At 39.5% G+C, this 24,625-nt stretch overlaps 1 protein-coding gene across 3 annotated transcripts in view; it reads right to left on the reverse strand.

Moving 5' to 3' along the window:
* Nucleotides 1-24,625, reverse strand: part of PAK1 (p21 (RAC1) activated kinase 1) — a 159,899-nt gene that overhangs the window by 19,795 nt on the left and 115,479 nt on the right. For all 3 annotated transcript variants that reach the window (XM_040489452.1, XM_040489453.1, XM_040489451.1), the window contains exons 6-9: nt 12,467-12,583; nt 10,161-10,335; nt 7,299-7,362; nt 3,429-3,477 (exon numbers count right to left, since the gene is read on the reverse strand). In XM_040489452.1, the coding sequence (XP_040345386.1) occupies nt 3,429-3,477; nt 7,299-7,362; nt 10,161-10,335; nt 12,467-12,583 (405 nt within the window). The remainder of the gene's footprint in view (nt 1-3,428; nt 3,478-7,298; nt 7,363-10,160; nt 10,336-12,466; nt 12,584-24,625) is intronic.

Raw genomic sequence — 24,625 nt, forward strand, 5'->3', positions numbered from 1 at the left:
CTAAATGAGTCTTTCCAGAAGCAGCAAGAGCTGTAAAAAAATGAATAATCCACATTTTTATGGGAAAAAACATAACTCTCATATTTCTTTAAGTAAAGTATAGGCAATCTTCTGCAGAGATTCAGTTCATCAATAAGAACAGAAATGATTCTTTTAAACACTTGACTACTTCCATTCCTCACCGCAAGCAAGAAAAATTTGCTTTGGAGTGGGGTCTCCTATGAGGTTAGGCTTCTGGTCTGGCTGTAGCTTTCCATAATGTTTGATTATTAGCTTTTTCTAATATCTGAAGAGCAACATATTGATCTAAAGATGTATTAAGTATAGTGACCTTTATAATATATATTAAAATCTGGGGCCAAAGGAATACCTTTGGAGTTCCTCTGGCCATCCTAAAGAATGGGACGGTGCTTACAAACCTCAAAGAGGTGGCTGCTGGAAGCAGCAAGGGAGATGACTGGCAAGTAGAGAATAACACAGAGGCAGTAGCAGGATACCAGGAATCCTTTTCAAAAGCTACTGACTAATTATGTGCTAGGCTAAATGCCCTTCACACAATCCGTCTCTCTTAGGACAGCACATAGCATTTCTATAAAAGAAAAAGAATTGGGCTTGCGCTCTGAGAACCTGAGCTCTGGGGACCTAAGCTCTGAGGCTGTCATTTACTGACCTTGACCAATCACAAGCTCTCTGTGCCTTGGTCTCTCCATCAGTACATTGAGGATAATAATCCCACCCTTGGTTCCCTTTTTTGCAGGATTGCTTTGAGGACTAAATAGGAGATAGTGGCCAATGCATTACTCAAATACAAGTAAAAATTTTTAATAATAAAGGAAGAGAACAATAAAAGCCATGAATTGTAGTAATGACCGCATTTGAGGAATATCTAACCCAGAGCAGCAAGAATGACCACATCAACAGGAACGACAGCAAAAACCACCCACGGCAACACTGTTTATTCAATGCTTACTGCATGCCAGGTGTTAGGTTAGGTGCTCTAGTTACATTATCTCAGTAAAAAGTAACAACAACCCTCCAAGTAAAAATCATTATCTGTATTTTCAAGTAAAGAAATTGAGACTAAGACTTTTAAGAAATTGACCAAGGTCATAATCAATGCCCTCAGGTCCATATGACTCCAAAGTCTCTCTCTTCCAATCTATTCCTTCTATAAAACACATTCCCTCTAAAAATGGGTTTGAAAAATAATTGTTGGATCTGTAACTGGAAGACTTCCTGGCATTAACATGCTAATCTTCCTATATGTGACATACAACAGTTCTGTTCTTCCCAGGTGGATAACCCCCAATAAGCACTCACTCACAAAGACTGAGAGCATCTTGCCAGCTCCACTAACGATTTATGCTCCCTGGGGCAGGAAATGAGGCCTTCCTGACCACACTACATTAGCCACCCTAATGGACTTGCTTCCATTCATAGTTTTGTAACCACAAGGCAGGCATACAGTGAAGTCAAGTTTCTATTTCCTGTGGCCAGCTTCTCACACATGCAGGCTCCAGGCCTTTCCAGGAACTGCCAATCACCAGCCTGTCTCCCATCAAGGGCTGTAGGGCCCCAGAGCCCAGAAACAGGACAAGGAGCCCTAGTACCTAACCTTAGCTCTGTTGTGGGCTTGCAGCTTAGAGAACACAGGTCTAGGTTTTAGAATCAAGATTCTAACCCAGTCCTTGCTAACTGCTGGCAGCACAAACTTGCAAAAGTTAGCTAAACTCTCTGAGCCTCAAAATCTTAATCAGTAAAAGGAAATAATATCACCTACCCCACAGGGTTCTTTTTAGGATTGGTATAATCACCTCTTTTCTACCTCTGCCTCTAATTCACCATGTTTAAAACTGGCACAGTAATACCTTCCTTACTCACCATTACTTTAACGCAGGTTCCTGTCCTCCGATCTATTCGCCACACTACAAGACTTTTATATGTGCCCAGTGGCAAGTGTGGTCTCTAACACTTATATATGATTTTAATGTCTGCGTGCCTGCACAGGATTCAATATTTCACACAGTTCTTAGCACAAAGTGTGGCATAAGGCAAATCTTCAGCAATTGCTTTGTGGAACAAATAAAAAATAATAAATATGGATTTTTTTACTGAATATAATAAATATATAACTTTAATTCTTCAAGTTTATGATGCATTTTCACGTACGTTGCTTTACTGAATTCTTCCAACACTTTTGGTAGGTATGTATATGTTATCATGCACATTTCATAAATAAAATTCAGATTCAGAGAAGTAACATGACTTGCCTAAAATCATTTAAGTGCTAACAACAGTAAGCGTCTAGGTTATTGAATTCATCTCAAAGAACAATGACTAAATCCTTAAATAATTATTTTGTTTTTTAAGTTGACCTACCGTCAACGGAGCCTCAATATTTGGTTTTGATGCTTGTAAAAGACTCACAAGAGCAAGGTGAAATATGTGCTATTCCTATTGACCATGACTGCTCCAGTATACCAGGGGTTTCAACCACCAAACATCCACAAGCAGGTCTTAGTAGCTTCCCTCCCAGGAGCCATACTCTATCACGGGAACAAGAGGTCTCTCTCACAACGTCTGAGTCCCAGGACTCTGCAAACTAAGAACTTCCACGAGCAGCTCCCATCCCCGGCCCACCTGCCAACATTCCTGCTCTACAATCAAAGAACAGAATGCAAGGAAAACTCAAGTACTCTATATTCCCTTCATGGCTTCCTTCTGCTGAAGATGTAGGGTCAGCAGGCCTTAGCAATAAAGTCAGAATTCTGCCAGCTTAATGAAATGAGAAAGACAAAGAGGTGCCTCCAAATGAGGACCTCAACGTCTGCTGGAATTCTGGGCGCAGACTAACGAAAGGATCACTACATCAGGAGTCAAGAGATGTGTGTTTAAATCTCTTCTACGTCAGATTTCTCTACCAAACACCAAACTTGTATAAACAATCATCCACCACTAGGCAGTGCCACAAGAAGATCTCTCAGACAATATCCAACTTCTTCAAACCTATACCTCCACCTTTTTACTTTCTACTTAACTAGGATCACTCACTTGTGAGTCATCCTCACATTCATCAATCCCCAGATTCTGGCAAATCTACCCGTGTACCCCTCAAATCCAGCCACTTCCTCCCATTCATACTATGCTACTGCCTCAGTCCAAACCATCACCTCTCACCTAAAATTATGCAATAACCACCTGACTCACCTGCTCCAAGCTGAACTCCTCCAATCTGTTCTCCATGCTGTAGCCACAAGAGACTTTTTCCAAAATCTGTAAGTCTCATTATGTTACTCCTCTGTTTAGTTCTAGTCTTCTATAGTGAGAAACTAGAAGTGTCCCTATTGAGCTAAGAAGAACTAAAAATTAACCAAACATAAAAAGAAACAGTAGAACTGAAGGAGCAAGAGTCGGTGGTTAATACTCACCTCCTGTCCTGTGGCCACATCCATTGCAGTGTACACAGTGCCTGAAGCACTACGTGACAGGTGAGAGAGAGAGAGAAAAAAACAACGCAGGTATTAAATGAAGTGACATTTGTCAAATGTAGATCTACATACGACCTGGCAATGCAAGTGTTAATAATAATAGCAGCAAAAATAACCCTCCCCAATCCCCCCTCCCCCTTCTCTATTCTCATATGTGAGAGGCAGTACATGGCAGAAAGAGAACACAGGCTCCAGGGGCCAAAAGACTTAGGTTCCAAAATGAAACGTCTACCTAGTATCTACAAGCTATATGATCTTGAACAAGTGATTTAATTTCTCTGAGCTTCACTTTTCTCGTTGGCGAAGTGAAGATAAGCGATAAGAGACTATAAGAGAATTTAAATCAATTAGTTCATAAAGCACTTAGCCAAGTGCCTAGAATATAACAGGTCTTGATTATATACTAGTTTCCTGTTCTTGCTCTTCCTCCCCTCTTCTCCATCACCCTTGGCAGGTTCCTTTAACCCCTTGCAGCCTCAAACTCTTCATTTGTAAACCTTAGTAAGGTCAGATCTATGGTTTTCAACCAGGGGTGAGTGAGGGGAAAGGGGTCCAAGGGAAATGTTCAGAATGAGGTGGAGGGAGGGGGCGGGGAGGGTTGACCTGCTTATATTTTTAGAAAAAGAAATACGGACTTCTGGGGTAATAGTAATGTTCTATTTCTTAATGTAGGTACTGGTTACATGGGTGTGTTCATTTTATAAAATTCATTGAGTTGTACACTTATCTGTGTTATATTCAATTATAATTTACATTAAAAAACTGTAAGTACTAAAAAATAGAAAATTAATCTCATGGTGCTTTAATCCTATGAACCTTTAGAACAGTGATTTTTTAATCACTTATCCTATCAAGAGGATATGTGAATTTTATTTTGCAGTTTATATTGTAAAATAGGTTTTTATTTTTCATTTTTTCAAACATAAAATATTAAATATGGTTTTTCAAGCACATATAATTCACCCCATCCCCAAGGTAAAAATAACCTCATATACACACACGTACATGTATAATACACAAACATATACACACACACACACACACACACACACACACACACACACACACTCTCACACATACAAACAGAGAAAGAGAGTGGGAAGAAGAAAGGCAGAGACAAACTATGAATAATGCTAGGAAAGGAATCATGTCCGTTCTAAATAACTAAAAAGTTAATTTTATGCCTATAACCATGAACCCTGTATATCTGTAGGTGAGTGATATGCAACAACATTTATAACTGTACATGCTGTATGTCAGATACATATGTGTAATTTGAAGAAATCTTAAAGTCTATATATTACCAAATGCATTCCAGGCAAGCCCTGAGATTATGCTACCCAGGGAAATCAGGTCTGTTTAGGGAGAAAAGTCACTTGTAGGCCTTGCAGCTCAAAATTATGGTCACCAGCTTCCACACCACCACTCTTTAGTTAGAAGTATACCTATATGCCAGGAAATTGCGATCATAAGATACGGGCTATAAGAAGTGGATTATTTGTATTGGCAGTTACCTTCCCACTGCCTGATCATTCTATCTCTAGTCATTTTCTGTCATTAAGCCGGTGTCTATTTTCCTATACTCATCTTCTTCCATCCTACCATAAGCATCATTCTTAAAGGGCAAATATGCCCAGGCCCCAAGGGACTGGACATTTTGGGACTATGTCTCCATGATTACAGAGATTTAGATGTCAGGCCCACTAGTTAATACTTGATTATTTGTACCTTAAAAAAAGACATATGAATTCCAGGTAAAAAAAAAATTCTTCAGGTCTTAAGGTATAAAAAGCAAACAAAAATTATAACTATCAATTCATCATATTTGTGTAGCATTTATTTTTTACTATTTTTTTTAAGTAGGCTCCATGCCCAACATGGGGCTTGAACTCACGACCCTCAGATCAAGAGTTGCATGTTCTACCAACTGAGCCAGCCAGGTGCCCTGTGGCATTTTAAAATCATGGAATGTGTAGGAGCTTAATTCATTTTTCATTCCTCCCTTAGCACACTAACAGACCTGTCAAAAAAGCAAGGAAAAAACATTTTTCAGATGTTGCCTATTTATGCCTATATATGTTACATTTCTGATGTTCATTTCTGAATTAAAAAAAAAAAGTCAGAGGGGCACCTGGGTGGCTCAGTCGTTTAAGTATCAACTTCGACTCAAGTCATGATCTCGCAGTTTGTGAATTCGAGCCCCATGTTGGTCTCTGTGCTGACAGCTCAGAGTCTGGAGCTTGCTTCAACATCTGTGTCTCCCTCTCTCCCTGCCCCTCCCCTGCTTGCACTCTGACTCTCTATCTCTCTCAAAAATAAATAAACGTTTAAAAAATTAAAAAAAAAAAAAGAAAGAAAAGTCAGAAGTTCTGGAAGTGAAAGGCTCTGAGTCCACAAGCCCTCTCTTAAATTTACAGATAAAGAAATTGAAGTCCAGAGATGCAACCTGACTTGCCCACACTTGTCCATGCACCTTTCTTCTACATTCTTAATATTGTAATGTAGTTAGCTAAAGGAAATGCCATCCCAGGTTATTTTGAGACAAGCAATATGATTTCTCTTATAGGTGTTAACTACCTTTTATCAGTTCAGACTCGCAAAAACATGTCTGGTAGGAAAAGCACTGGACCAGGAAAAAAATAAGATCCACTCATGTCCAGGGTTATTTTGAGGATTAAATTAAACGACAGATGCAAATAACAGATGTAAGCTGTAGAATGATGTACAAACACATCATTATATAATGCAATACTTCATTTTCAGAAGTTCTTGGATTCATAAGAAAGAAAACTAAAACAGAAAACTTCAAAGACTTCATTAGCAAAAATGCTTTCATTCAATTAACTGAGAGCTTTCTGTAAGTCAGGTGCTTTTTTTTTCCAGTTTCTCTTTAATTTTAGCTATTTGGGTAGGTCTATAGAAATCTCATTATTTTGCTTTTTTATACAGAGATATGACTTGACTAAAGTAAACTGCACAAATTTTCAGTGTGCAACTTGATGATTTTTCGGTATGTACACACCCATGTGTTCACCATTAAGATCACCCCAAAGGTTCCTTATGCCCCTTCCCAATTCACATGCCCTTCCCAGACACAATCATTTTTCTGACTTCTATTAGCATAAATGAGTTTTGCCTTCTCTTGAACTTCACATAAACACACATCATATAGTGTCTGCTCTTTTATATCTGGCTTCTTTTGCTCAAAATAATGGCCAAACACTTTTAAGACTTATCATAAACATGAGGTCTTTGAAGACAGAGTTTGTATCAGATTCATAGCTGTATTCATAGTGCCTAGCACATAAACAGGAACTCAGTTAAGAATTGCTGACTTCAGTACACTGAGGGCAGCATGCAAGATTCACAGAAGAAATCAGAGAGCAGGAGACATGAATCCTGGCATCCACCTAGAAAAGCAGGTCCCATTACACTAGCAGAAGGGTCTGTAGTTCAGAGTCTTCCATTTCACATTAGTGCTGGTAGGTCTCAGCGCCAGGTCAACAGGGTTAATCTGAAAAAGCAGAGCTGTAATTTGGGAAGCAGGTTTTGTGCTAAGAAAATAAATGGCTTTTGCACTCTCACTGAAGGGTTATTTTTAGCAACATGGTCAGCTAAATGGCACATCTCTCATACTAAGCATAATTCTGCCAAACCTGAAGTCAGCCTAACATAACACTTCCAGATGGGTGAGGGATGAGGTAGAGAAAGAACAAGGTTTATGAGAGGCAAAACAAAAGCAAAATCATATATACCAGCATACACAATTTTTAAGTCATTTCTCTAGGGAAAGAAAATGCCCCTACTAACCCTTGTCCAATCTTCTCAAACCGTGTATATTTCTTCTTAGGATCGCCCACACTCACTATGCTCCCTTTGAAAGAAACAGAGACCATGAATCATTTTTTCCCAGATCAAGATACAAAGCAGGGCCCATGTTCCCCAAACCCTTGAGCTGGCAAGGATTAAAAAACTATCTCCAACACCCAAAACCATACTCAGTACATCCTCAGCTCTTGCCCGTAAGTTTCAACCAAAAATTTCATCTCCTTACGGCTTTTATTCATCGTATTCTATTCCATTTCTAAACTCCTAAAGGCCACCATTCATTTTTAAATTCATTCATTCAATAAACATTTACTCATTTAATATGCCCACTTACTATGTACCAAGCCCTATGTTGAATACTAGGAATAAAGGGATAGATGAGACATAGTTAAAACAGTCCCTGCTCTCAAGAAGTTCAGTCTCGGGGCGCCTGGGTGGCGCAGTCGGTTAAGCGTCCGACTTCAGCCAGGTCACGATCTCGCGGTCCGTGAGTTTGAGCCCCGCGTCGGGCTCTGGGCTGATGGCTCAGAGCCTGGAGCCTGTTTCCGATTCTGTGTCTCCCTCTCTCTCTGCCCCTCCCCCGTTCATGCTCTGTCTCTCTCTGTCCCAAAAATAAATAAACGTTGAAAAAAAAAAAAAAAAAGAAGTTCAGTCTCATGGAAGAAATAGAAAAGTAAGCGTAAAGTTCCATGAAAATCCAATTGTAATACAGAAAGAGGCATAAAATACAGACTGGAAAGTCTTCAGAAAGGAAGTGATATCTGATTTTTACAGAGTAAGTAGGAGTTAGCCAGGGAGAGGAAAGTCAAGAAGGGGTTACAGAAGGAAGTATATCAAGTGCAAAGACACAAAGGTATGAGAGAGGTTGGGTTTCACCATCTAGATGGTGAAACCAAGGCCCACAGAAGGGAAGATACTTCTTCCCAAGGTCACACAGCAAATTGGTGGTCAGAACTAAGATTAGGACTTTGGTTTTTGGTCTCCCACTCTCCCCAACACCAATTACTAATATTTGATACTTTTCACATATATTATCTCATTTGATTTACAAATAAGACAGTTATTTATTTATTTTTTTTAATTTTTTTTTTCAACGTTTATTTATTTTTGGGACAGAGAGAGACAGAGCATGAACGGGGGAGGGGCAGAGAGAGAGGGAGACACAGAATCGGAAACAGGCTCCAGGCTCCGAGCCATCAGCCCAGAGCCCGACGCGGGGCTCGAACTCACGGACCGCGAGATCGTGACCTGGCTGAAGTCGGACGCTTAACCGAATGCGCCACCCAGGCGCCCCCAAATAAGACAGTTATTAACATCCTAATCTAAAAGATGAGAAAAGGGAAGCCTAGAGAACAATAGGAAATTGCCCAAGACCCCAAGTCAGTGGCAAGGCTGGGGCTTCAACCCAAGTGCCTTTAACTCCCAGGCTAGTCTGCTGTTCCTAATTCTATGTTCTAAGTATTATTGCTTTAAAACAAATCTGGTTCAGAGAAAAACACTACATATAGGAGTAAACAGATGGCTAGATAAGTGGCTTTTCCTACTTCATTTCATAAGGGCTCTGGGCAAGGGCAACTATTAAGAGTGACATTTTTTAAAAAGTCAAATAAGAATTATCAGGAAGCAATTGAAAGTGGCTAAGCTAAAGAACCAGAAACCTAGGCTTTAAAAAGCAATGCTAGTTTGCAGATTTGGCCAAATAAGTCACATCAAATCCCCTTTATAAGTAAATAGGTACAGGGGTGCCAGGGTGGCTCAGTCAGTTAGGTGTCTGATCTCAGCTCAGGTCATGATCTCATGGCTCATGGGTTCAAGCCATACATCGGGCTCTGTGCTGACAGCTCAGAGCCTGGAGCCTGCTTCACATTCTGTGTCTCCCTCTCTCTCTGCCCCTCCCCTGCTCTCACTCTGTCTGTCTCTCTCTCAAAACTAAATAAACATTTAAAAAAAATTTTTAGTAAAAAAGAACTAAATAGGTACAAAGAATAAATTGAAGTCCTCATCAAATGATTTTTCCAAGCCCAAACACTAACCTAGTCCTTCCTTCAGGCAGAAATTCTCTTACAGTTTACTGAAACACAGCAACAAGCTATTCTTACACACCCTCATTTCTTGCCACTAAAGAAAGTGAAATAGAAGTTACCACCTGAGACCAAGAGGCAGCATGCTTTCATTACAGAAGCACAAGGGCTCTAACCTCAGCCCTGTTACTTTCTGGCTGTGTGATCTTTGGGCAGGGTATTTAGCATAACCAGAGCCTCAAATACCTTAACTGTAAAAAATGAAGATTATAATGTCTATCTTCATAAGGAATAAATTAACAACAAAAAAAAAATCAAGGAAATACCTTGTCATTTGGTACATAGCACAGGCTCACAAAAAATGTTACTTTCCCTTCACTCTTTTCCTACAACCAAGATGGCAGATCCGTCTTCTCCTTGGTCAATGGCAAGCATCGATAATCACAGGAATCTTTCTGACCAGGTATGAATAAGGCCTCAGTCTTTCTCAACACAACATTCCAGACTATTCACTAGATAAAAGCTATTTTTCATCTCCATAACCCATGCCTAAGGTTGAGAGATACCTAGCCCTTGAAGTGAGCAATCCACACTCTCATCACATTTCCATTCTAACGTGATATTCTATCAGGGCTGCTGAGACAGAGGAGGTGGCTGCAGGGGCAAGGTGAGAAGCAAACCTTACGTGGCTAAGAAATCAAGCATAGCCAGCCAGCCACATAGAACAAGCCTAGGACCAGGATCCTTTTAGCAATGGTTTTCCATCTTTGTGCTCATCCAGTCACATACAAAAGGCAAGTCGAGAAGGCTACAAAGTGCTTACGTAATTTCTCCAAGATCTCCTCATCAGACATTTTAGGCTTCTTCTTCTGCTTCTCAGTATTCCGGGTCAGAGCATCTGGTGGAATGGTATTATTCTCAGTAGGTGAAATGGGAGATGTAGCCACATCCCGAGTTGGAGTAACAGGAAGCGGTTCAATCACAGACCGTGTGTATACCTGCATTGTTGGTGCAAGAATTTGGCAAGGCCAGTCTTTGTTAGCACAGGTGATGCTCAGGAGCCTCTTACACATGTGTGTTAGAACATCCACAGAAGAACAAATCCCAATAAACTCATCCCTTCTCCTAGGTCAAAATCTATGCTCCTCTTCTTCTGTGCCCCAGGTCCATCCTCTGTGGGTGGAATGGCCTTCCTTGTTCTCACATACACAACATAAATTAGGAATTAACAGTGTCCTTTTAGAAAGGAATACTATGAATTGGGGTGCCTGGGTGGCTCAGTTGGTTAAGCAACCAGCTTCAGCTCAGGTCATGATATCACAGTTCATGAGTCGAGCCCCGCATCAGGCTCTGTGCTGATAGCTCGGAGCCTGAAGCCTGCTTCAGAAGATTCTGTGTCTCCCTCTTTCTCTGCCCCTCCCCTGCTTACACTGTCTGTCTCTTTCTCTCTCATAAAATGAATATTTTAAAAAATTAAAAAAAAAGAAGGGAATGCTATGAAGATCAAATTTACCAATTCATTTGTTCATTAGATATTTACTTCCTTTTTTTTTTTTAATTTTTTTTTTCAACATTTATTTATTTTGGGGACAGAGAGAGACAGAGCATGAACGGGGGAGGGGCAGAGAGAGAGGGAGACACAGAATCGGAAACAGGCTCCAGGCTCCGAGCCATCAGCCCAGAGCCTGACGCGGGGCTCGAACTCACGGACCGCGAGATCGTGACCTGGCTGAAGTCGGACGCCTAACCGACTGCGCCACCCAGGCGCCCCTAGATATTTACTTCCTTTCTGTTATCTGCCAAGAACTATGTTAAGCACTATTCATACATATATATTTCCTCTGTTTTTGAGAAGTTCTTGGTTTAGTAGGAAAATTTTTTTTTAAATAAACATGCTTGCAAACTGAAAAAAGGCCGTATCAAGGTGAGCTATCTTGACAACTCTCCAATTGTGAAGCTCATTGTGACCTACAGAAAGGGTGATTCCACAGATTCTGTTTAAAAGTTCTCATCCTAGGGGCGCCTGGGTGGCGCAGTCGGTTAAGCGTCCGACTTCAGCCAGGTCACGATCTCGCGGTCCGTGAGTTCGAGCCCCGCGTCGGGCTCTGGGCTGATGGCTCGGAGCCTGGAGCCTGTTTCCGATTCTGTGTCTCCCTCTCTCTCTCTGCCCCTCCCCCATTCATGCTCTGTCTCTCTCTGTCCCAAAAATAAATAAACGTTGAAAAAAAAAATTAAAAAAAATAAATAAATAAAAGTTCTCATCCTAAAAGTTCATCTAAACCCCTTAAATTTCCGTCACAGCATCTCCTATAGTCAGTCAATCAACTTATGGTTGAACAGCTCCCTGAATCCTCTACTCAAAAGGCAGCCTTTTTTTTTTTTTTTGTATTAGCACAGAGTGTAAGCCCTAGATCATTCTTTCATTGTAAAGCTCTTGTCATATTAAAATTCCAAACAAAGAATCATCTAATAGAGTATCATCTGATGATAGGTTAGTGTGCACTGATGCTAAATCAAGTAAAAGGCATGGGGACCAGATTGTGCAAAGTGAGGGCAGAGGGACTGTGGCTATTTTGAAATGCAAGAACCTCAAAGGAAGTTAAATAAAAATCACTGCCAATATCCAGCATCAAAATGCACTCCTGATGTCCAGCATATTAATAGCACTAACATATTTATAAATTCCTTTGGGCCTTTCAGTATCATCAATGATGTTCTAAGAGGTAGAATGCTACACATTTAACAGAGAAGAAAAGATCTGCAGCAGGCTGCTTTGTTGCTTCCCAGGAGACTAGAATAATTTATGTAAGTCCTGCACTAAGTAACATTAATTCTATATATCTTCCTGTCTGTGAGGAACAGGCTAAGCAAACTAGAGTTAGGTTGGTATAAACACCAATTATCTGGGATACTTCAGGACTACCTGCAAACCAGTGATAAATAAAGACACTATCTCATATCTTTAATCATACAGAAAGTACTTTTCAGTCAAGGTGGTTCTGTGATTTCACCAGCTGCAAAAACCCAAGGACCCTTACCACAGCATTAAACCTCTAGGCCTCTAGGCCTTATAACTCCCCCTGTAAGCTCTGTCAAATCCCAAAGCTGTCCACATCTCCAAAGACTCACAGATTTTGTGTGCTCTGGGCGTGGAGCAATCACTGGAGGAGGGGTAGCATCATCATCATCATCTTCATCTTCTGAAACTGGTGGCACTGCAGGAGTCTCAGACACCGTCTTCACATTCTATATAGCAGAGAAAAGCCGGTTTCATCAGGTCCAGCTGACATGAGACTTAAGCTACCAGAATTGCCAAACCCCAGGAGTAATCTCATTCAGACACCCCTTCTCACACCCGAATCAGACTCCAAACTCTCCACCTTCGTGTAGCCAGTCCCAGGAACTCAGTCAGCTTCTCCCTTTTCTTTTAGCTACTACTATCCACTAGTCTCTTGGAGGTTTCCTTCTCCCACCCAAAGCCTACTTGTGGATTAGGAAGCCAGCTTACAGATTCTCTACTTGCCTTACCTAGTCCAAACTCTGAACACAAGCTCATAGTTCCTTCCCTTATTCTATGAATTTGACTCTCTTCACTGAACAGGTAACAAAGTACAAAATGTGGGAAAGAGATCAAAAGTTTGAAATTTCACAAAGTTTATCATTATAATTCCTTACTCCTTTCTGTATCTTCTGGAGAGAGGAAAGCCAGGAGTCAGAATGACAGGAAATAAGTGAAGGAACTTACCTAGTGGAATACTAGGCAAGAACTACTGTGTGGGAGACTGATCTTTACCACATTTGACATACTAAGGGAGGAAAACTGGCAATCTCATGGATTTGAACAGGACTGTTGGTGCAGGTCATAACTTTTAATTAAAAATTGGCAGTCCTGGGTATATGGAAGCAACTAGCTTTGGTGCCAACAGGTGATGAATTGATCCTCTTGGTCTCAAGATTCATCGTTTGAAGCATGTGGAGGAAGAGGAGGGGTATAATTGGAGGGGTAACCTTAAATTACTTCCCGTTCTGAAATCCAACAGAGGTCTTTCCCTGTCAAATCACGTATTTTGATATCTTTCTGCTCTCTACTATTTCTTTTCTCTCCACTATTCCACTCGACAAAAATTTAACTAGAAACCCAAAATGGGAACAAAGTTACTCAGCAATCTCTTCATCATGCCGTGGCCCTGGGGCTCCCGATATATACTATAAGCACAATTTCACATGTTTATTTGCTTCCTTTAACTCTGTAGAAAAGGGCTTTTCATCATCTTTCTTAGCAACACATTCTGTTTTCCACAGGTAATGGCTTTGGGTGGTAATATTAACAACCACCAGTATCAGGGCACCTGGGTGGCTCAGTCAGCTGGCTCTTGATTTCGTCTCAGGTCATAGTCTCACAATTTTGTGAGTTTGAGCCCCGCGTCAGGCTCTGCATTGACAATGCAGGAGCCTACTTGGGATTCTCCCTCTCTCCCTTTCTTTGCCCCTCCCCTGCTGGTGGTTGAACCCAATAGTATGCTCTCTCTCTCTCAAAATAAATAAACATAAAAGAAAAAACTACCACTATCAAGAGATATAGGTTTTTAACCCAAATTTTTACTTTTTATCCCTGTGTCCTTAGGCAGAGCTGTCCCGCCCTGAGCCACAAGTTTCTTGTCTATAAAATGGGGATAATGATAGCAGCTCTCTGCCTGAGGGCCAAAGGAGGATGAAATGAAGTGATGTGGGCATAAAAACATTTTGTAAATAAATGCTAAGGAGCTAGAAGGATGTGAGGAATCAACTAAATTGTTATTATGTCTAATAACCACAAACCTCTATTTTAACAAAAGCAGTGACTTCAACTCATGTATTCATTCACTGTGTACCTGGCTCTATTTTAGGCTCTGAGGCTATATTAAAGAACAAAACAAATATAGACCCTGGTCCTATGCTTGCATTTTAGAAGAGAATACAGTCAAAATTAATTACCAAAGTGCCAGGTAGTAATAAGGTACATGTATGAGAGCAGTAATTGGTTAGGAATGGGGAATGTTAATTTAGATAGAGTAGTCATGGAAAGGGCTCTCTAATGAGAAGTTATATAAGCAGAGGCCTGAATGAACTGAGACAGCAAGCCATGGGACTCTTTGGGAAAAGAATATTCACGGCAGGTAGAAGGAGTACAAAGATCCTGAGATGGAAACATGCTTGGTGTGTTCCAATACTTCTAGGAGGTCTACATATATTGCTGAGAAATGCTTATGACATAAAACCTGCTGAACTTTGGGTAAAAGCAGTAGGAACCTCCGATGCTCTGGCCCAGGGCTGCTTCCATCCATCCCGCCTGCCCCAGCCCCATCAGAGTGGGGGCGCTTCCAGGGCAAGGCAGGTTATAACTACATCATCTAAGAGGGCTCACCTTCATTTGGAGCAGTGGACAATGCCCAGGCCCCGTGGTGCTGTCAGCGGAGGTAACCTCCCAGAGCTGGTAGCAAAAGAGGCCACAACTCAGATCTACTAGCCTGAGACTGCAGTCCTGGATAGGCAAACAAATTCTGGCTGGGACTGCTCACAGTCACAGCAGTCATGAGAGAGGCCCCACACCAGTCTCACATGCCTAGCTGTGTGCATATACATAAAAGAATCAAAACAGCCAAGCAGAAAGCAAAAGCTGTAACAGACCTCAAGGAGATGTCAATAATTAACAGCACTAGGATAAAAATTAGCAAGGACATAGAAAATTTGAACAATACCACCAATCAATTCAACCTAACTGACATATATAGGACACTCTACCCAAGATCTGCAGAATACACATTCTTTTTAACCACATATAGATCATTCTTCAGAATAAACCATATGCTATGCCACAAGACACATCATAATGAATTTTAAAGGATTAAAAACACATAAAACATATTATTTGACACCTTGGAATTAAATTAGGAATCAACAACAGGAAAGACATTTCTCCAAAGAGATAACCAAATGGCAAAAAAAAAAAAATACATGAAAAGATGCTCAACATCACTAACCATTGAGAAATGCAAATCAAATCAACAATGAGATACCATTTCACACCCACTAAAATGGCTATAATCAAAAGATAGAGAAAAACAAATGTGAAGGAAGATATAGAGGAATTTGAACCCTCATAATTGCTGGTAGGAATATAATATGGAACAGCCACTGTGACATATAGTCTGGCAGTTCCTTAAAATGTTAAACATAGAGGGCACCTGGATGGCTCAGTCAGTGAAGCATCCAACCCTTGATTTTGGCTCAGGTCATGATCTCACAGTTCGTGAGTTCGAGCCTCACACTGGGCTCTGCACTAACAGTGCAGGGCCTGCTTGGGCCTTCTCTCCCTCCCTCTCTCTCTCTGCCCCTCCCCTGCACCGTGTGTGTGTGTGTGTGTGTGTGTGTGTGTGTGTGTGTGTCTCTCAAAATAAATAAACTTAAAAAAAAAAAATAAGTAAGGGTGCCTGGCTGGCTTAGTCAGTTAAACATCTGACTCCTGATTTTGGCTTAGTTCACAATTTCACAGCTTGTGAGTTCAAGCCCCACGTTGAGCTCTATACTGACAGTGTGGAGCCTGCTTGGGATACTCTCTCCCTCTCCCTCTACCCCTCCTTCACTCACATGCTCTGTCTCACTCTCTTTATCTCTCTCAAAATAAATAAATTTTTAAAAATAATAAGTAAAAAAATAAATAAATAATTTTATTTATGACCTAGCAATTCCACTCCTAGGTATATATCCAAGAGAAATGAAAATATACATCCACATACAATTTATACATGAATGAGCATTATTAATAGCCAAAAAGTGGAAACAACCCAAATGCCCATCAACTGGTGAGCAGATTAAAAATGTAGTATATCAATACAATGGAATATTATTGAGACCTAAAAAGAAATGAAGTACTGATGCAAGATTCAACAGGGATTAATTTTGCAAACTTTATGCCAAGAATCTAGACACAAGACTATATGCTATGCGCACATTTCAATAAAATGTCTAGAAGGGCAAATTTATACAGACAGAAAGAAGATCAGTGGTTTTCCAGGGCTGGGCATGGGAGTTTGAATGAACTGTAAAAGTTAACAAGGGAACTTTTCAAGGTGATGGGAATGTGCTAAAAAGTAGAGTGTGGTGATGGCTACACAAGTATAAACATTAAAAAAAACCCACTAAATTGTACAATTAGGGTGGGTGAACTTCATGGTATATAAACACTGCCTCAATAAAGCTGCTTTTTTAAAAGTAACAATTTTAAATTATATCTAAAGCCAGTAGATTCTCATTATATATTTTAAATAATCTAGAAATGTAAGGAATTAAAAGTGAACAGTCCTCAGGAATGCCTGGTAAAGATGGCAAGTTGAACGTGGGAATCTACATCTTGAAATCTCACTAGAACTATAATAAAGAAATAGTCTTTTAAAGGCATTAAACCGAGAAGAATGAGGAGAGCAAGAGAGAAGGTAAGAGCAGCAAAAAAAAAAAAGGGGGGGGGGAGGCAATGACTAATGGATGAGCAGTAACTGACTCAAGGAGGCTGAATTCAAAGCTGAAAACCAATCTATTTATCTATGAAGCAGAATCCTCAAAGGCATAGGAACTGGTAACACTGTATACTTCTGGATTTGAAGATGAAATAGAGGGGAAAGGGAGAGTACTAAAGGCAGATTCAATGAAAGTTATTTAAGATGTAGTTAGATCCCTAAATCTCTTCACCTACTCTACACCACTATGTGGTTGCCCTTCCCACCCCTAGCAGAAAACTGGAGGTCTAGTCTCTGGAAGGGAAAACAGAGAATTTCTGGATTAGGGATGTCAGGCACAGTCAAATGTTAAGACTATCAAATAAAAAACAGAGTAATTAAGAGAATATACTGAATGCTGAGACCCCTGCCCCGCTTCCCTTTCTAGGCTCCTAGAACACTAGGAGTCTAACTTTTATTCTCAAAGCAGATTAGATGATCCTTCTCGGTTTCTTACCAGCCTCAGTTCTAAGATAAAATACAGGAGGTTTCAGCAAATGGTCCAGCTGGATTACTCTATAGCGATACAAACAAAAAAACTAGATAGCAATGACTGCATAACTCTAAAAATTTATTAAATTACTTAAAATTTTTTAATTTTTAGACAGAAAAGAGTACACATGCAAGTAGAGAAGAAGCAGAGAGAGGGAGAGAGAGAATCCCAAGCAGGCTCCACTCTGTCAGCACAGAGCTTGACACGGGGCTTGATCTCATGAACCATGAGATCATGACCTGAGCCAAAATCAAGAGTAGGATGCTTAATAAACTGAGCCACCTAGGCACCCCAAATTACTTTTAAAGGTATACATTTTACAATTATATATTTACAATTCAATGACACAAACAATGAACTTAAAATTCTATTAAAGTCTTTAGTGCCACAATTATAAATATGGGCATATATCCCCAAGGATTACCAAATATCCACAGGGTACTTCTAACTTAAGAGGAAGAAACCAAAATGAATGGGGAAAAAAAGGACACTTGGAATAAACAGACTAGACAGGGAGAAAAATATATTAAAAAAAAAAAAAAACCCTAGGGGTACCTAGGTGACTCAGTTGATTAAGCATCCGACTTCAGCTCTGGTCATGATTTCACAGTTCATGAGTTTGAGCCCTGTGTCAGTCTCTGTGCTGATAGTTCAGAGCCCAGAGCCTACTTGGGATTCTGCGTCTCCCTCTGTCTCTGTCCCTCCCCCATTTATGCTCTGCCTTTCTCTCTCTAAAAAATAAATAAACTTAAAAAAATTTTTTTTATTTAAAAAGCCTATCATTCATCTCAGGGATAAGCAAAGATACCGATTCTGGAAACAGAACGGGATACTTTAATTAAAAATAAATAAATAGGGGCGCCTGGGTGGCGCAGTCGGTTAAGCGTCCCAGGTCACGATCTTGCAGTCCGTGAGTTCGAGCCCCGCGTCAGGCTCTGGGCTGATGGCTCAGAGCCTGGAGCCTGTTTCTGATTCTGTGTCTCCCTCTCTCTCTGCCCCTCCCCCGTTCATGCTCTGTCTCTCTCTGTCCCAAAAAAAATAAATAAACGTTGAAAAAAAAATTAAAAAAAAAAAAATAAATAAATAAATAAATAAATAAGCTCTTCACAATTAAACATGAAAACAAATTAAAAATTCAATAGACAGACTGAAAGATGAAGTTGGGGAAGTCTCCAAAAATAAGAATAAAAAATCAAGGCAAGGGAAATAGAGAAAATATAAGAAAAATGGAGAATCAGTCCAGGAGGTCCAAAATCTAAATAACAGGAGTTCCAGAAAGAAGAAACAAAGAAAACAGAAGAGATCACCAATGAAATAAGCCAAGCAAATTTCCTAGAGCTGAAGGCTTGAATTTCCAAGATTGAAAGAGTCCACAAAGCCACTTGCAAAATAAATAGATGAATATAGGGATATAAATATGAAATTTGAGAGCAATGGTGATAAAGAAAATGCCACAAACTTTTCAAGTGAAAAAAAAAAAGGCCAGATACAAAAAAGCAGGAATAAAACAGCTTCAGACTTCAATAGCCAATGCTGAAAGCTAGATGACAAAAGTGCAATGTTTTTCAAATACTGATGGAAAATTATTTCCATTCTAGAACTCTAGACTCAGCCAAAGTATATCAATCAAATCTGAGGGTAGAATAGAGATGCTCCATTTTGAGAGTTGGAAGACATTAAATATTTACTTCCCATTTACTTTCTCAAAGCTACTGGAAGATGAGCTCCACCAAACTGCAAAAGTAAACCAAAAATAAGGAAGACACAGCATAAAGAAAATAGCAACACCAACACAGAAATACAAAGGGACTGTCAAGACAATGGTGAAGAGAGATCCCAGAACAACTGTAAATTACAAGAATTTTAGTCCTATTTGACTTTTTAATCTAATACTTGGGTAAAAATTATTTTTAAGTGAATATTCTTAATCACCATCAACTCTGAAGGTAATTACTGCTACTATTCAGTGTTTAGCCTTTCAGAGATTATCTGTGGGTAGTAATTACATCTGTATCTGTGTAGGTCTTTATTTTGACCTCATGCATTCTTGAGTGCTAGTTTGATTAGGCACAGAATTCTTGGGTCTAATAACTTTTCCTCATACCTCTGAAGATACTGTTCCTTGGCCCACTATTGCTAATGAGGAACATTAGGTGTATATTCTCTTTGAAAGATTTGAAGATCTTTCTCTTCATCCTTGGGGTCTGTGCAGTTATCTGACTTGATAACTGGCACACCCTTTCATCTGAAGAGTCATGCTTTTTTTAGCTGAGGGATTTTTCTTCTATTATGCCTTTGGTTATTTTTTCTACTTTAGTGCCCCAATTCTATAATTCTTCTTGAATCTCAAGTAACCCCCTTTTGTCCCTTATTCCCCTATTTTCCCAGTGTCTTTATATTTTGTATCACTAATTCACTTTTATATGTATTTTTTAATCCTCTGGATTTCTTTAATCATAGTCTTAATTTCTAAGAAATCTTTTTCATCCTCTAATCTAATAGCACTGTTTTTGTGGATGCAACATCTATAAAATCTCTGTGAATATACCATATATTTTTTTGGAAATTCTTTTAATTATCTATTTCCTCTGGGGCCAGTTTTACTTTCTGTTTCTGATCCTTCCCTTTAATGCTTTGTTTCCCTTAAGTATCTAGAGATCCTGGGCTTTCTATTCACACTTATAAGTGAAAAACTAGATTGAACAGTGTACATGAGTAGCATGAGTTTCCTCTACAGTTGTGAGTCTGTTTTTCCACTGTCCTCTCCTCTGATTGGAAAGTCTGATACAGTCTCTACATGAGTTATGGCGTCTGTACGTGGTTACTGGCAAGCATCACTTTAGGGTATGTTGGCATGGAAGAGCACATAAGACTGAGATTCCTCTTCTCCCAGTTATGAAAAGTATCTCTATCTTGGGATGGAGGAATTTAATGCATTTGCTTCCACGCAGAGCTACTTTTCCTTTCCTCCTTCTTCATACTGCTGTAGAGATCTGTAGTTAACTCAGGTTCTGCTCTGCCTCTGTCTTAGGCCCCTATACTACAGCAGGAGTTCTCTTCAAGTAGGTGTTTACTTTCTGGACGAAATTATCTGGCTTAAGCTTAGGATCAAAATTCTGCTACCTTTTGCTCACTGTAAGATGAAGACTGTCCTTTCTGTTTCAAATGCAGAATTTTCATTAATTTTTAATTTACCCTTTAAGATGATCTAGGACTCCTTCCTGCTTCTTATATGTATTCTCTCAACTACTCTTATCTTCCTAGGAGTTTTCTTTTCCACATATTTTAAGCTGTGGTTTTTTCTGCTGTCATCAATCTGATCTTTGCTTTCTATCTTCCATGACAATGGTTTATTTATGTCCCGTTTTTGTTTTGGAGCACTGTTTTGTATTCATTTTTTAAATATATCTTTTCTGAAATTAAGAAATTTGGGGTAAGGGCACCTGAGTGGCTCAGTCAGTTAAGCATCTGACTTTGGCTTAGGTCATAATCTCACAGTCATGGGTTCGAGCCCCATGTCGGGCTCTGTGCTGACAGCTTGGAGCCTGGAGCCTGCTTCGGATTCTGTCTCTCTCTCTCTCTCTCTCTCTCTCTCTCTCTCTGCCCCTCCTCCACTCACGCTATGTCTCTATCTCTCAAAAATAAACAAACATTAAAAAAATTATTAAAAAAAAGAAATCTGTGATAGCAAGAGAGATAGATAACGAATTCATTCTAGTACTCTGATCCAATTTCCAGAGGAATCTTTCAAGGATTTAGTTTAGACTAAAATGCACATCCAGCTGTATCAATCTCCTATATAAAGCTCCAACACACAGTTCAAGGTTTTTGGCTTGACACGATGGATCCTTTACTTGACTTTTGTTCATGCTACCTCAGACAAAAAAGCATTTCCCTTTTTTCTGCCTGGTATCATTCATTACCTGTGTTTACCTGACAAGATATTATAAATCCCTGTTTACATGTTCTGATTCCTCACTAAATTGTGAATTTTTTTTTTACTGAGTTGTGAAATTAAGAGCAAAGACCTTACCAGTCCTTGATGCCCCAACACCTAAAGAGCCTATCACATAATAGCTGTTCATTTTATAAATGAGAATTCATGCGCTAACATGCTATAGAATCTGAAAGCCAGACCTCAAACCATTAAGCCACAAGTAACAAAATTTCAGTGCTAGAAGGAACCTTAAAGATTTTTTTTTAATGAATAAATCATTAGGGACCGACAACTCTCTACAAACTTCCCTCCACTACCAGGCAGAATAAATCACTCTATCAAATATGAACCCCCCTCATACATTATTCATACCTCTCTTGCAGCCCTCATCCCTCTAGTCTGCTGTTAATTTTATTCTTCAAGGACTAAGATAGTGCATATTCATTTTTGTATCACCAGCACCTGGGCACAAAGAAGGTGCTAAGTAAATATTTATAGTATGAATGAATAAATGCATGCTCAAGACAATGGGATTTTGTACTGGTTTCTACTACTACTTTATTCAAGGGTTGGGAGAAAGTCACTTAAACTCCAAGTCTCAACTTCTTAACCTGTGTTATGAGAATAACAATCCTATCCAATTATTTCACACATCAAGTGGGATGATATGGGAAACCAATATGGAAAATAATGACATGCTACCAAAAAACAAACCATAATCTCCCATGTAAAACTAGTAAAGAAATACAGAATACTGAATCACGGGGAAAAATGTTATGAATTGGGGGGGGGGGGGCGGGGAAATGTCCTTGATAGACTGAGTAGTTTTAATTTTAGATAGTAAACCAGCACAGGTGTTTACCAAGCAGGTGTTATGCCCTCTGACATATGGCATGAGCCCCAGGGCTCCTGCTCTTCATGTACGAATAACATAGCTATGGCTTTACTGTACTCTCCTTTGTAAGACCTCTCTGACATCATCTTTCTCAGTTCCCTGCCACAGTGAAAAGAATCCTGGACTGGGACTCAGAAGACCCTAGTTCTAATCTGGTTCTGCCACCATCACTAATTATGAGTCTTCAGGAATGTCTGTTTTTCTACCTGTGAAATGGGGATGGATAATGCTTTCTTCGCAAGGTAACTGTGAGGGCTAATCACACTAACCATACATAGTTATTAGGATAGTGCCCGGCACACATTAGCCAGGCCGTGATAGTGACGGCCATCACTCCTATAAAAGCATAACCACATTTGAGCCACAAAGCACAGCTCATCTTTGTTTAGGCCTCTTCTTCAATAATTTGCTGCTCTGTAATGGGGAGAAACTCCCAAAGATCTTAACATTTACAAATTCTTCCCCCTCCTTTAATTACATCCATCTGACAAAAGAAAGATTATTCCATTGCTTTCAGGGGAAAGCAATGCAGACTGGGAATCAGATACCTACTGTCATTAACCCTTTCTCTATTTCAGTTTTATCATCTATGAAACAATGATATAACCCATCTCATTAAACTCCTGTGAGGATTAAAAGAAGTAGTGACTACAAAAGGACACAGTATGCTACAAAGGCAATGGACATGTGAACATTTTTCTATGATTGATAGGAATGTAAATGACTCAAGTAAATCAATGTCTACTGCTGGAAGCATGGATTAAAGTATTTTAATGGTGACTCAGTATTGTGTGAGAACTTACTGTTCCCCTGCTTAAAATTCTTTAATAACTTCTCATTACTCTTAAGATAAAGATAAAACTTCTACATGATCTGACCTGCCACCATTCCTCCTCATCACCTACCTCTAGTCCATTCACACTTCACATTCCAATCATAACAAACTACTTGCAGTTCCCAATTAAAGCATACCTTGTGAACCTCCTTGTCTTTGCATGAGGTATTTATTTTCTCTTTGTCTGGAATATCCTCATCTCTCCTTAATTCTTGCCCTACATAACAAACTCCTTAAGCTCAGACTCTACAATCAAGAAGTTTTCTCTTAAACATCCAACCTTTCATTCAGTAAATGGTTACTTGCCAGATGCCATGGATACGGCAATTAACAAGTCAGACATAACCCTTGGCCCCATGAAGTTTTAGCACACTGTACTGTATGTAACTGTTTGTGCCTTCATAAGCCTGGGACACTCTTAGGAGTTGGGACAATGACTGATTTATTTCCTATATTGTCACTTCTCCACACAGGACCTGGCACAGAGTGGGGATTTTGTAAATATTTAGTAAATCAATATGACAAAACCACCTCTGTATAAGAGAAAACATCAGGTGTAAAGAATAGCAGTATACTTATACATATCATAGGCGTACTATTTGTAAGACTCTTTCAAACATCAGCATCTCATTTTATCTGCTCTGAAAAATGGAATTTGTAAGTTGAGAGAGGCAGAGAGACCTTTAAGGTCATCTAGCTTGCTTTTTTTTTTTTTTTTGGTTTTTTAAAATTTTAACTCCAGTATAGTTGACATACAGTATGCAATAGTTTTCAACAATTGTATACCTTATTCAGGGCTCACCGTGATAAGTGTACTCTTAATCCCTATCACTTATTTTACCCACCCACCCCCACCTGCCCTGTGGTAACCATCAATTTGCTCTCTTATAGAGTCCGTTTCTTGGCTTGTCTCTCTCTCTTATTTTTTCTTTGTTTGTTTGTTTTTTAAATTCCACATATGAGTAAAATCATAGAATTTGTTTTTTTCTGACTTATTCCTTTTAGCATAATACTCTAGCTCCACCAATGTTGTTGCAAATGGCAAAACTTCATTCTTTTTTAATGCCTGAATAATATTACACACACACACACACACACACACACACACACACACACACACACGTATATACACCACATCTTCTTTATCCATTCATCTATCAATGGATGGTTAGGTTGCTTCCATAATTTGGCTATTGTAAATAATGCTGTGATAAACAGCATAATTTGTGTTTTTAAGAGCACCTACGTGGCTCAGTGGGTTGAGCATCTGACTTCAGCTCAGGTCATGATCTCACAGTTCGTGGATTTGAGCCCCGCATTGGGCTCTGTGCTGACAGGTCAGAGCCTGGAGCCTGCTTTGGATTCTGTGCCTCCCTCTCTCTCTCTCTCTCTCTCTCTCTGTCCCTCCCCTGCTCATACTCTGTCTCTCTCTCTCTCTCTCTCTCAAAAATAAATAAACATTTAAAAAAAATTTGATTCTGTGTCTCCCTCTCTCTCTGCCCCTCCCCCGTTCATGCTCTGTCTCTCTCTGTCCCAAAAATAAATAAACGTTGAAAAAAAAAAAATTTTTTTTTTAAATTTGAATTTGTCTTTTTA

Source organism: Herpailurus yagouaroundi, unplaced genomic scaffold (genome assembly GCF_014898765.1).
Source record: "Herpailurus yagouaroundi ecotype Mexico unplaced genomic scaffold, PumYag 180, whole genome shotgun sequence".
Classification (NCBI taxonomy): Eukaryota; Metazoa; Chordata; class Mammalia; order Carnivora; family Felidae; genus Herpailurus; species Herpailurus yagouaroundi.